At 61.8% G+C, this 13,327-nt stretch overlaps 1 protein-coding gene across 4 annotated transcripts in view; it reads right to left on the bottom strand.

Annotated features, from left to right (window-relative positions):
- Positions 1–13,327, bottom strand: part of SDK1 (sidekick cell adhesion molecule 1) — a 513,421-nt gene that overhangs the window by 72,201 nt on the left and 427,893 nt on the right. For all 4 annotated transcript variants that reach the window (XM_021087982.1, XM_021087980.1, XM_021087981.1 and 1 more), the window contains exons 28-29: positions 5,876–6,070; positions 4,199–4,400 (exon numbers count right to left, since the gene is read on the bottom strand). In XM_021087982.1, coding sequence (XP_020943641.1) covers positions 4,199–4,400; positions 5,876–6,070 — 397 coding nt within the window. The remainder of the gene's footprint in view (positions 1–4,198; positions 4,401–5,875; positions 6,071–13,327) is intronic.

The raw sequence follows: 13,327 nt of genomic DNA, 5'->3' as shown, positions 1-13,327 counted from the left end.
GGTCCCGCCCCGCCGCGCAAAACCCCGCACGGTCACTTCACGCCGCGGTTCATCTACGAAAACGAAGCAACGGAACGCGCCTCGCAGGGAACGTTATAAGTCACACACCTGCCTCACGGAGTCCGGGGATGGGTCACACCGGAGGCGACAAATAAATGCTCCCTTTCCTGTCTCCCCAAAGGCTGCTGGTCACGGTCCCCCAGGAGCCCCGCCCCCGTGGGCAGCATCTGTGGTCCTTTCCGCATCTGGGTGCCCTCGCCGGGCAACCTGCTGTCGTCCAAAGAGACCTTGGCGAATGTGGCGAAATTCCTGAGATGACGCCGTGACCGAAATCCTCACCCCCCCCCCCAACTCAGGAAGGAACAGACTGGGAAACACAGGACCCTCACTGTCCAAGCTGCTCTCCGAAATCAGGCGGAGACCAAGCGCACCTAGAAAGCGGGTCTGCGCGTGCACCGCCTCGATGCGCGCGGCTTAGCACGCCCACGCATTTCCGGTCCACGGCCAGAGAGAGCTTCGACGTGGGGGTGCGGGGTGCAGGGACGAGGCTTAGGGTTTTCTGTTGTAGACAGAAAGTGTTCCATGTAGTCCTTTGTCCCTTGGTGATGATGATAACAGATGAGTCTTGTACATTTCCCAAGTCACCCACTGCTGCCTTTACCTATTTATTTATGGATCTTTAAGACACTGAAAGCATTTATTAAGGACTCATTATCGGAGGTCCGGTCTGGCCCAGCAGAAACCAATCTGATGAGGACGCAGGTTCGATCCCTGGCCTCGCTCCGTGGGTTAAGGATCCGGTGTCAATGTGAGCTGTGGTGTAGGTCGCAGAAGCGGCTCGGATCCCGTGTTGCTGTGGCTGTGGTGCAGGTCGGTGGCTACAGCTCCCATTCAACCCCTAGCCTGGGAACCTCCATATGCCAAGGGAGCAGCCCTCAAAAGACAAAAAAAAAAAAAAAAAAAAAAAGACTCATTATCTGCATCACAAAGAACAAAGAATATGAAAGCCATGCTTCATATCTTTGGCCAAATTGACGTGATTTTTAGTATGGCTTTATTTATTTTTTGGCTGTGCCCAAGGCACATGGAAGTTCCCAGGCCAGGGATGGAACTCGCGCCTCAGCAGGGATCCAAGACGCTGCAGGGACAACACTGGCTCCTTACCCGCTGCGCCACAGGAGAACTGCCATGTGGCTTTATTGTTAATGACTACACAAAGGAAAAAAAATTAAAAAAAAAAAAAAAGACGCCAACAGAGGGGAGGCCAGCAAGTCGACACCACTGAATCCCCGCTGCTTTCTGCGGTGACTGGCTTTCCGCCCTTGTTTTCAGTTTGGATTCACAGCACCTGCTGTAGAAGAAGGACCAGCAGGGCCCACGATGCCTGCCTAACAGCCATCGCCCCAGCTCTCCCATCCCTGTCCTGTCCTCTCGTGACACCGGGATGCTCACCTGGCTGTGTCGCGCCCTCCTCCTTGAATCGCATCCCTCGGGGATCCAACCACCGGCCAGAAACCAGAGGTGCCGAAACGCGTTCCCACCCCGCCCCCCGAGCCCTGGACTCACATTCATCACGTGCAGGGGGGCACAGAAGTCCACGGCTACACTTCTCCTTTTAAACTTTTGATTAAACGTCGACATTTTGTGGCCACTAGCGGATTTCATGTAAGTGGCAAATGAAAAAGTCGAAAAGAATGTTTTTTTTGTTTGTGTTTTTTGTCTTTTCTAGGGCCCTTCCTGCGGCACATGGAGGTTCCCAGGTCAGGGGTCTAATCAGAGCTGTAGCTGCTGGCCTACACCACAGCCACAGCAATGCAGGATCTGAGCTGCGTAAGCTCACGGCAACGCCGGATCCTTAACCCACTGAGCAAGGCTAGGGATTGAACCCGCAACTTCATGGTTCCTAGTCGGATTCGTTAACCACTGAGGCATGACGGGAACTCCATGTTTTTGTAAAAAAAAGGAAAACGTAGCTGTCAGGATTATTAAGCAGGAAGGAAGCACACACGGTGGCAGTGGACAAAAGACTGCTTTGCCCGACTCCGTCTGGGACGTGTTTGCTCTCGATGGGTGGAGGTGGAGCAGCGTGAGTCCCGGTTCTGGCCCATTAGGAAACTGACCGCAGTCTTTCCTGCACCGAATTAAACTGTCTGTCCTGAATCATGAGCCTCTCTTTCCACCTCGAGGCCCCAAGCACACAGCTGGTCTGTGCGATTTCAGGAGGCTCCACGACACGAAAGGCGGGTGGATTTTATTTTTCTCTTCTCTTTCAGATGGTGACACAAGGAGGCCGAGTTGTTGATATCCAAGGGCAAGTCATGTTCTCATTAAACTGAGCGCCCAGCGCACTAGGCGTGGTTGATAAGACAGACTCGGGGCCCTGCTGGAATCCCTGGGGCCCCGCGGTGGGGCTGGGGCTGGGGCTGCCGCAAGGGCACCCTCCTCTGCAGGGCGAGCCCTGGGGCCCCGGGTCCCATGGCTGTCATTCAAAGGGTAAGAGGGATGCTGGCAGAACCCTGGGGACAGGGTCTGGCTGTTTTGCGTGGCCTTATCACGCAGCTGCCAGTTTGCTGCTGTCAGGAACTGGGCTGAAAGGAACAGGTGGCCCCTCAGCCCCGACCCCACTCAGGACGCAGGCTCCCACATAGCCTTCTGGGTGGGTACCGAGAGCCACACGGACGACACTGTGACAACAGCTGCCATCACCCTGGGCAACTTATGCCATCCCCAAACCCCACAGCGACCCGGAGGGCAAATGATGAGGGCTGTCCAGGAGCGCCCTTGCCAGCTGCTGGAGGTCACCCACGCCTGCTGCCCAAGGTCACCCTTGCAGAAGGGGCAGGGCACAGATGGCCTGGGACGTTCTGGTTCCAGAGTGCATCCCCCCAGATGCCGATCCCCCCACCCTGTGAGGGCACCACGCTCAACCTGTCAGGTGCTGGATCCTCAAATGGGGGGGGGGGTCGTTTCCCTTTTCCTTCAGCCCCGCTGTGGTAACAGAGCCACACTCCAACCCCGGCCCCACTTCCAAAGCCTGAGCTGTGCCTGGTGGGGGGGGGTCTCTGAGGTCAGGAGCCCCCCCATCATCCTTTCCCTCCATGCTGGGCTCAGGGAAGCTCAGAAGGGGCCTTGCGGGGCTGGGGGGAGAGAGCACCCATGGGACGGCCCCTCGTGCCCCCTGCTGGTTGGGCGGGGCCGAGGGTAAGAGACTGACCCCTGACCCTGTGTGTCATTTGTGGAGGGGACAAAGGTGCCCCCTCCCGGGCTGCGGTGGGGACTCCATGAGCTGGTGTCCTTGAAATGTCCTAGCACACTGCCTGCGTGCTGCTTGTTCTGAAAGGGGGCAGGAGGCTTGGCCGGCCTACGAAACCACGGTCCTGGCCCCTTCTGTCTTCCTTCAAGCTCTTGGCAAGGGTCCGAGAAGCCACGCAGGCAGGGGGACTGGGTCCTCAGCAGCCCCCCGCTCTGGAGGGTGAGCCCAACAGGAAGCGACTAAAACAGGGCGGGAGGGGCCGTGAGGATGCCAGCTGGTCGCCTGGGCAGCCCCCCCAACCTCACGGGCCTGGGGCTTCTGTCCGGGGGGAGGTGAGGGCGCAGGGCCAGAGGGCACTTCTTAGACCTGCCCGTCTAGACCGCAGGACTCTGGCAAGTCAGGGAGCACCTCTGAGCCCTTGGTCTCCACCACTGTAAGTGGGGTGGGTGGGGCCAGGGGAGGTCACGCGGGCAGAGGCCGGCTCAGGGGATGCCCTCACCGACCCCACCAGCCACCGAGAACGACAGGACCAAGGTGGAATCTGCCTGGCGGACACGGAGGGGAGCACGAGAAGGACACTGCGACATCCGCGGGCTGGGCCGCCCCTCCCCCACAGCTCTCCCCTCCTCGCAGGGACCAGGGTGCCCCACCCGCACCTCCAGCCCACGGTCCCCACGCCCGCCCTCTGAGCCTCGTCAATCCCTGGGGCCTGGGTGGGCAGACCATCGGTGCAGGGATGCAGGGGTGCGTGGAAGGCCAGTCTGGGAAGCGGGCTCAGGATGCAGGAACCCGGGTCCCAGCCCGTGGAGCACCGCCCAAGAGAAGAGACTGCTCAGTGGGGCTACTCCTTGCCCCCCTCTCCCCCCGGAGTTCCCAGGCGGTGGGCAGGAGCTGGCGGGGGTAGGGTGGGGTGGGGTCCCTGAGGGGTCCCGGCCCTCTCAGTACCTTTCGACGGCACAGGCGGTGGCCTCGTGGCTGATGGACGAAGAGTAGGTCTGCCACTGGCCGCCGGGCAGCTCTCGCAGCTGCACAGTGAAGTACCGGATGGGCGAGGCCCCGTCGCTGCCCGGCACCCACTGGAGCCGTAGGCTGCGGGCAGTCACATCTGTCTGGGGCACCAGCAGGTCTCTGGGGGGCGCCGGCCGCTCTGCAACCAGAAGAGGACAGATCAGGGGCCGCTCTTCCCGGAAAGGCTCCCGTGAGGTCAAGCGGGGGGCCGATGGCCGCCCCAGAGGTGGCCGCGTGGTTTAGAAGATCAGGGACTGTCCCTGGTTTCCCAGGGATATGCGAGGCTCCGACGGGGACTGTGGCCAGGCCAGCTCGGACCCCGAAGGCTCCACCCTCAGAGCAGAGACAGCCAGACACCTGAACAGCACCTGGTCCCCAGGGCACCTCCAGGTCCCTGTGAACCCTCTCCTGCCCCCGGAGGTCAGCCTGGGCCTGACACCTTCAGGGCCTGTGCTGGGGGTGCCCGCAGGGGTGGGACACATCCGCCCACCCACCACCCTGTCTGCTCGCCCCCTTGATTGAATCAGCTCCACCGAGGGAGGGCTCATTGTTTCACTGCTGATCCTGAAGAGCACCGATTCTGATTGGAATGTGTGGTTGCTGTGTAACAAAGAGGCGACTAATCATCGCCGGCCTCGCAGTGACGGGCTCGAGGGGCCCTTGGATCCAACTCAGTCAGCAAAAGCTTTTCTGCCGCACGCTCTCTGCCCGAGGACTTCTTCAAGCCCTGAGCAGCAGCCACGGTCCTGTCCCTGCTTCAAAGGCTCCTTCCTGGACCTCCGGGCAAGGGGCAAACTCCCGGGCTCCCTGTCCCCGAGCCCCGTGGATGGAGGCCCAGCGGGCCCTGGCGGAGCAGGCGGCCCGGGGCGTGGGACGGGGTGGGGGCCTGGCAGGGTGCCTCCCTAGGGGAGTTGGCGTCAATACGTCCCCTTGGGACTGGTGAGGTCACATCAAACCTGCAGCAAAGCTGTCTCATCCCCTCCTTCAGAAGGGGCTGCATCGACTCTGAGGAAGAGGGCAGGACACAAGGCCTGCGGCTCCGGGGCGTCGGGGGAGGAACTCAGAGCCCGGCTGCTCCCCCAGCGCCCCCGCATGAAAGCAAAGCGCTGGCCGGACTGTGATTCCGGGGGAGGAGGAAGCTCTGGCATCCCTGGCGACTTGCAGGCTTTGTCCCTCCAACTAATCATATTATATAGAGAAGATGATGGTTGTGGCAGGAGGACGGGGAGGGGGGAAGGAAGAGTCGGGGAGAAGGGAGATGGGGGGAGGAAAAGGAGGGGAAAGGGAGGAGGGGAGAAGCGGGGGAGGGAGGGGGAGGGCAAGAAGGATGGAGAAGGAGGAAGGAGCGGAGAAGGGGGAAAGGATGCAGGGGGGAGAGGCCCCCCGGGGCTGGGGTGGCTCCCTGTGGCGGTGCCTTGACGACGACCCGTGCACAGCGAAGGCTCGCTCAGGGGACACAGGCCGTGTCCAGCTCCAGGTAGGGCTCAGCGGGCGCTTCGTAAATGCTCAGTTCCTGCAGCCCCCCGCCTGCGGAGAGGCACGTGGGGCCGGAGGGAGGGGCCTCGGCCGCCCTCTCGAGCCGCCCCCCCCCAACTCGGGGCCTCAAGGTCTCACCTCTCTTCTCGGTGGTGATGACAGTGGCCTCCAGCGGCTCGCCCCAGCCCTGCCTCGTCTTGGCCGACAGCCTGAAGATGTACGCAGACTCCGGGGCCAGCTCGGTGGCCGTGAACTGTCTGACGGTGGCACCGACCTCCACGGTGGTGAAGGTGTTGGGGCTGCTGCTGGCCAGGCGGTAGGCGATCTGGTACCCTGTGTGGGGAGCGCAGGGGGGGGGCATGAGGGCCGCTGGTCAGGCGTCCCTTGTCCCTTCCCTCGCAGGGAAGCCCCTGGTCCCACCACCCCGGACCCCCCCCCTCAAGAGGCCTCGTGCGCCTGCGCCGTCTCCCTGTGCTTCCTTCTCCTGGGCCAGCGTCTGGGCCGCACCGGGATGCAGGGTGGGGTTCTGAGCACCAGCGCCCCCCGCCCCTGCCACGTGGTCCCCTCTTCCTCCTTCACGGAACTAGATGCCAAAACAGCTTCATCTTCCCTGAGGCCCTCGGCGCCCGGAAGACCCACAGGAGCAGCAGCAGGTGTGCTGATGGGGCAGTGCCTTTTCTGTCCCCACTCCCCCACCCTGCACCTTCTGGCCCTGCCTTTGCCCCAGGGTCCCCTTGCCTGCAGCACCTCCCCTTCGGAAGTTCTTTGAAATGTGCCCTTCTCCATGGGGGGGGGGGTCTCACACCTGTGCTCAGGCTTCCTCCCTCTTCACAGTCCGTCTGCCCATCCTGCTTGCTCCTGCCAGTCCTGCTCCTCCAGAAGCCCCACCACGGCGCCCCCGAAACAGTCCCCCACCCCCACAGCAGCAGGAGGGAGCCCGCCCTGCAGGTCAGGGTGGCTCCGGCTCTGACCGTCTCTCAAAGGCCCCTGATGATCAAGGGTTCGTGGTCGATCAGGCCTCTCCCACCAGGTCCTGCCCGGGCCCTCTGCTGCGTCTGCAGAGCCAGTGAGGACTTGTAGAACCAGCCGGAACCTTCTGGGCTCCCAGCCAGCTGTGGTCCACCTGCTAAGTCCTGCGCTGACCGAAACCAGAAGTGGCGACTGACAGTCCAGCCGCTCAGCTAGACAGGGACCCTTGGGGGAAGCGGCGCAGAACTCTGGCCTCTGCCAGATCTGCCTTCTCAGGGCCTCCTGTGGCTGGCACAGCCCCAGTGGAGATGGGCCGCTGGCCCCTGTGGTGGGTCCCTGTGGACTCAACCAGCTGCGTCTCCTCGGCTCCCTGCTCCGGGGGGGACTCCTCTGTCCCGTCAGTCCTCCTTTGGCCCCACTGGTGGCCGAGCATCCTGGCATCTGCCCACCTCTGTAAGGAGCCTCACCCCGGCCGGCCAGTGGGAGGCCAGGAGGACAAATCCCTGGGGTCAGACGCCAGTGTCCTCAGCATTAAGCCCCTCACCTCTGCTGGCCACTGTCATGACCACACAGACTAGGGGACAGGACGGCACGCCCTGGCCTGTGCACGGTGACCACTGCCCACAGGACCCGGAAGGGTCTAGAAATGGCTGCTACAGCTGCTGCTCTGCCTCCGGTGGCCATTGTTCCCACTGTGCTGTCTGGCTGGACACCTGTCCTTCCCATCTATTGACCGACGGCCAGCAGCTCTTCTCCCAGCCCTCCCTGCCCCCTCCTGCTCCTTGGGAGGGCGTCTGGAGGTCGGGGCGCCCAAGCCTGAGCTGCTAAGGCCTCCGGCCCCCAGTATCCTGAAAATGAGCTGAGCCTCTGGGGCTTCTGCCAGGGAGTGTACGTTTTTGCTTGGCCATGAAGCAGTAGAGCTCAGAGAGGTAAGCAGTCTGCCTGAGGTCACACAGGATGTCACCAGCGAGCGGAGGCTGAGCCTTGGGTCGACGGAGTCTCGCTGCTCCAGGAAGAGAAGACGCTCACCCCAGGCTCCGGGCAGAGGGAGGGTCCCCTTGCTGGATCCTGGAGTCCCCGTGCCTGCCCCCCCGGAGCATCTTTCCAGGGACAACAGTGCCCCATGGATGACAGGTCGTGCTGGGGGCAGGGTGGGGGGCGTGTGCCAGTGTTTGGGCTGCCGGCTGGCATCTCCTGCTCCATCCCGCATCTCTGTTGGCATCTCCACGGGCAGCGTCTGCCTCATCTGACGTCCTTGCCCTTCCCATCCTCCTGGAGGTTTACATCTGTCTTTGGTTTTTCCGGTACGTTCCCCTGACAGGTACAGCTTATGCCTCGGTCCCCCGGTCCCCTGACCCCTCGGACAACATCTGCTGGCCCCTCCCTCCCACCTCCCCCCACCCTCGCCTGCCACGCCCACCTGATGAGTTACGGGGTCTTTGCTTTTCTTCCCCCCTGCAGCTGCCTCGATACTTGAAACGATCTGTCTCTGTCCTGATGTATTAAGTCCCAACGCTCTTCCTGTCCCTACATCAGCTCTAAACTCCCCGGTACACCTCCTTCCGGCTTTTCCCTGTCGTCGGATTACTTTTGTGCCTTTCCCTGCCGTATGACTCCTTCCGTGCTTCTCCGTGTTGTGGCATTATCTCCATGCTCTTGTCTTGCGGACGTCTGCGGGGAGCTGGGGGGAAGCGCGTGCCTGCTTCCAGCAGACTCGGGGGGCACAAGGGAGAGGTCTGCCTGTGTCCCAGGGCCGTGTCCTCCGGGGGACGGGGAGCCAGGGCCCTTGGTCCCGACCTGTGTTTCCACCTGACCCCCGGTGGAAAGTCAGTGCGCGCCCCGCACAAAAGCAATGGACCAACGTCGCTCCGACGGGCACGTCCCTGAACTAAAGGAAGAAACCAAGCGAAGATGTTTTGCGAAGACACACATAACCTCACAGTCAAGCACGGGGTCCACAGGCGGACCCGAGCCACCGACAAGAACACAGTCAGACCCAAGCCCTGAGAGGCCTTAGCAGGAGGAGGCCCGGTGTGAGTGAGTCTGCTCCTTGAGTGCCGTTCCTAGTGCTAAAGAGATGCCAACCCTCCCCAGAGAGGCAGAGAGTAACTTGTGCCTTTTTTTCCTTTTTCGAGCTGCACCAGAGGCACATGGAGGTTCCCAGGCGAGGGGTCGAATTGGAGCTGTAGCCGCCAGCCTACACCACAGCCACAGCCACGCCAGATCCGAGCCGGGTCTGTGACCTACACCACAGCTCACGGCAACGCCGGATCCTTCACCCACGGAGCGAGGCCAGGGATCGAACCCGGGTCCTCACGGACACTAGGCTGGTTCATAACCTGCTGAGCCACGACGGGAACTCCAGGCGAGTCACTCTGCAATAACAGCAGACCAACGTAGGCACATCTGGGGCCCAGCCCCCCTGTGCACACAGTGAGCATCTGGAGAGATGAAGCGGACCAGGCTTCTTCAGAGCGTGAGACGGCGCGTCTCCACCCGCGAGGGCAGGAGAAGCAGGAACCATCCGACACGGCACCGCCGACAGCAGGCCTGGCGGAAGCGAACACATGCGCGGCGTCCCAGGCACCCCCGCACCTGGCACAGCACCTGTCCCGGGGCCCCCTCGCGGCCTCCACCTGCCAGGGATGGGTCCCTTGACTTGTCCCTTCCTGTTTCGGAGAGTCACGTGTGTGCTTAAGACAGCTCGTTCATTCAAATCACCTTTCCACCAGTACGTCGGCGTTAATGGGAAATTAAGCACTTGCAGGAGCAGGACAGGATTACAGACGTGCCTTCGCCATGGTCTAGTCTCCGTCATGTCTTAGCTCTGCTCTGCGTGCTCTGTTGCTGGAGTTAAAAATCTCGGGCTGAAACCGAGGTTCGAGGCACATCTTTGTGAGCTGGGATGTGGGGAGGGAAATGGGAACCTGTCTCTTTGAAAGGCCTCCCCCACTCCCAGCGCCCAAGCCCAGAGTGACCCTTGACCTCGCAGTGTCTCCGCCTGCGCAGGTCCCTCCAGGGGGCCCCTCACTCCCTGTCCTCTTTTTCTCACAGGCCGCTCACCACCCCAGCACAGGCGAGGTGCCATGTGTTTCTCGATGGCTTCTTGTGTCCACGACAAATCCCCGACCCCGAGCCCCTGATCACATAGCAGGATGCCCGCCTGGAGACCCGGGACCTAATCCAGCCTAGATTTTCTCACCCGGGGCAAGTCCCAACCCCAGGACGACTCTCGGGTTCTCTTCTCTGGCTCCAAATAAGGAAAACCGTCAGCCCCCTCATCGGGAGCCCTGGCAAGTCACTCCTGCCACCCTCAGACCTCGAGGCCCACGACAGTGTCCATTTCACACCTGAGGGCAGGGCACCCGGTAACCAGGACCGAGCCGGGTCCTTGGGCATCACAGCCCCACGTCTTCCCGCCAGGCCCCGCTGCGGCCGTGGCTCCCTCCCTCCCGCTCCGGAAGGATAGGATCCTGACCATTTCCAGAAAAGGAGACAAAACAGAAAACAATTCGGCCACCCAGCGGGATAGTTTCAAGGTGACTGTGGACAAGCGGGAGACACCAGGAGGCATCTGGACGCAGCGAGTGGCACGCGGCGGGGCCGGAGGCTGGGCTCAGGTTCCACAGTTGACACACCATCTGGCAGGGATGTGTTTCAGAAAGGGGCCAAAGAGGTCGGGGCACCTGGAAGCGCCTTGGGGCACCTGGGCAGGGAGGGGGTCGGGCGAGGGGGCCCACGTGCCCTGCAGTAGGGCCTGGAGCCGAAGCCGCCACGTCTGAGGGGGGATGGACGGGGGCGAGGGGCGGGCGGGCTCACCCGGCCAGCACAGAGCAGCCCTCGGCCCCGCTGTATCCTGGGCACAGAGCCGGCCGGAGAGGCCAGGACTTGGGGCTGGGTGAGGTGTGCCCTGGGACAGCCCCTGATATGACAAAGGATGCTCTGGGTGTCCTGGTCTGTGGGCCTGCATGGGTCGCCTGGCCAAGCTGCCTGGACGTGAGCACGGGCGGCGAGCAGGGGGCAGGTGGAGCAGGCCCAGCTCTGCCCATATGAGTGTTCTTCCGTCGGATACTCCTGCCTGAGCCCTGATGGCTCCGGCCAGTGCCTCGGCCCCAGGAACAGACCAGAGAAGTGTTGGGGGGAGCGGCGACCCCTCTGGGCACCCGGGTGGCCCCGCTGGGAGCTCTGGGGCCCGTGGAGGGGCCACAGTGTGTCCTGGGCTGCGGGCTGCTGGTGGGGCAACGCCCTGAACACCCAGCCCAGTTGCAGGGAGGGTCGGTGGGTACAGCACGGGTGTCGGCCCCTTAGGGTTTGTGGGGTGGGCAGCAGGTGGCACGCGGGGGGGCGGACGCACCTGCCATCAGGCCACCTCTCCACCAGGCATTGCTGTTACTGCAGTGGGCTTTGCTGGCAATCATTCTCTTATCGGATGAATTAGAGCTAAAACTGATTTTATCCGAAATACAGGCTTTTCACTCACTCTGCTGTCTTCTCACCATGTATCTAAGCATTTCAGAAACCTGAGGTTTGGGCACGTGCCACGTTCCACGCGTGGCCCTGACACCGAGGTGCAGCTGGGGCCCAGCAGGATGGGGGTGGGTGGGTGGGGGCTGTGAGGACTGGCCGGGGACCCTCTGGCCTGGGCTTCTTTCTGCGGCTGGACCTCGGAGGTGAGGTGCCCCCCCGTATGGCATGGGGACATCTCGGAGTCGACGTACGCAGAGGGCAAAGCAGTGTCATTCGGGCCGAGTTGCAGGACACCCGGCTTATTCTTTCCACCTTGGATCCGCTTCCAACACGGAGCTAGCGGGAGACGGTTCCTCAGCCTGAGGCATGCGTTTGTACCTTCCCATTATTCGCCCTAAAACAGGGGCACTATCTTCTGGTCCCCCCTCTGCGGCCCACTGAACATATGGGTTAAAGCCCACACCTCGCCTTGATGTGTTTACAAATCCTGGACCAAATAACAGAGAAGAGCTCCTGCGCAGAAACGCAGAGACACGGCCGGGTGCTGGTTCTCGCGCTCAGGAGCCCCGGCAGAGAGCCTGGGGGAAGAGGGCGTTTGAGTGGAATGCGGGGACAGTGACATTGGAACCGTGAGCCGAACCTCAGCCATGCGAGGTCAGAGGCCAGAGGAGCCCGGCTTTGAAGGTCACGGTGAAGCACGAGGACACGGGCGTCGGGAGGAGGAGCTCGGCCGCGCAGGGGCGACGGGCACCCGTGGCAAAGACGAAACTGGAGCAAGAGGAGCTGAGCTGCTCGAAAGCCCCCGACAAGGAGACGCGTCACCTAGAAAGTTCAAATCGGCAGAGGCAGACCCGGAAGGCAAATTCTGAGATGACAGCCGCTCACGGGAGGCCTTTGCAGGGAGGGCGCCTCAGCTGCCTCGGTGAAAAGAGTTGACTCTAGACGGACCCCAGAGCGTGTGCGGGCATTTCAGGGATGCTGAGGCTTGTACCAGTGCCGTGTGCTTCCTGGGCAAACACAAGGCCTGGACCTGAGAGCTGCCTGATCGGTCACTGCTGGGGCTGTGGCGAGGCCAGGCCACGAGCGGCTGGGGGCTGGGGCCGAGGGTCGGCAGCCCCACCGACACCCATTCGGGCTTCACAGAGTCCACGGCAGCTGACGCACCCTCGTGGGCAAGTGCCCCCGGCCCGGATGCTGTGTGGCCTGTTGGTTTTATAGCTGATCCCTTTGAGGGCTGGGAGCAAAGGCAGCAGTGCATCAAAACCCCTCATTTAGAAGGCTCCGTTGCGGCTCAGCAGAAACAAATCCGACTAGTAACATGAGGATGCAGGTTCGATCCCTGGCCTCGCTCAGTGGGTTTAGGATCTGGCATTGCCGTGAGCTGAGGTGTAGGTCGCAGAGGCGGCTTGGATCCTACGTTGCTGTGACTGTGGTGTAGGCCGTAGGCTACAGCTACGATTCGACGTCTAGCCTGGGAACCTCCATGTGCCACGGGTGTGGCCCTAAAAAAAAGCAAACACAAAAAACCAAAACCCCCTCCACTCATTTGCAAACACGGATCTCATGCAGTTGAGCCCCCATGCCCAGCAGAGTTCCCACGCACCCTTTCGATACAGGCTCAAGGCCAAGACGAGGCCCTCACGGGCAGGCGGACTTCTCTCGGGGTGGATAGAGGTTCCGGCCTGTCTGGAGGGCAGACCCGCGTGGGTTCAGGCGCACACGCGTCATTTGAGCTGAACGGCCTTTAAGGGACCACGCCGTGGCTGGCAGGTGAAGGCGACACGGCTGCACCAGGAGCCTCCGACCCCCACAAAAGGAGCTCTAAAGGCTGAAAGCTCTCCCAGGTAAAATATTTACGCAAAGAAGCAGGTGTTTTTCCTTCCAGGCGCCTTCGGTGTTTCAAGCTGTTAATCTCTTGTGGAAATGCAAGAGCACGTTTGAAGCAGATGACGCCGGCTCTCGCCACAGAGGAGTTTAGAGCCTCAGAAGGCCACGCCGCCAGAGCGGACGCACCGATTCAAGGTCCCTGGATGTAAAGAGAGCCTCGCCGAAAGATGTTTTCCTTCCCCCCCGCCCGTGAACACCAATCTGCATCTTTAGAAATCGGTTTCCCCGCTTCTCCTCAGCATCTACAATGTGGCGCCCTAGCGAGAA

The sequence above is a fragment of the Sus scrofa genome, chromosome 3, assembly GCF_000003025.6.
Source record: "Sus scrofa isolate TJ Tabasco breed Duroc chromosome 3, Sscrofa11.1, whole genome shotgun sequence".
In the NCBI taxonomy this organism is placed as follows: Eukaryota; Metazoa; Chordata; class Mammalia; order Artiodactyla; family Suidae; genus Sus; species Sus scrofa.
The sequence above is the reverse complement of the archived record's forward strand: the minus strand, read 5'-3'. Positions and strand labels throughout refer to the sequence as shown.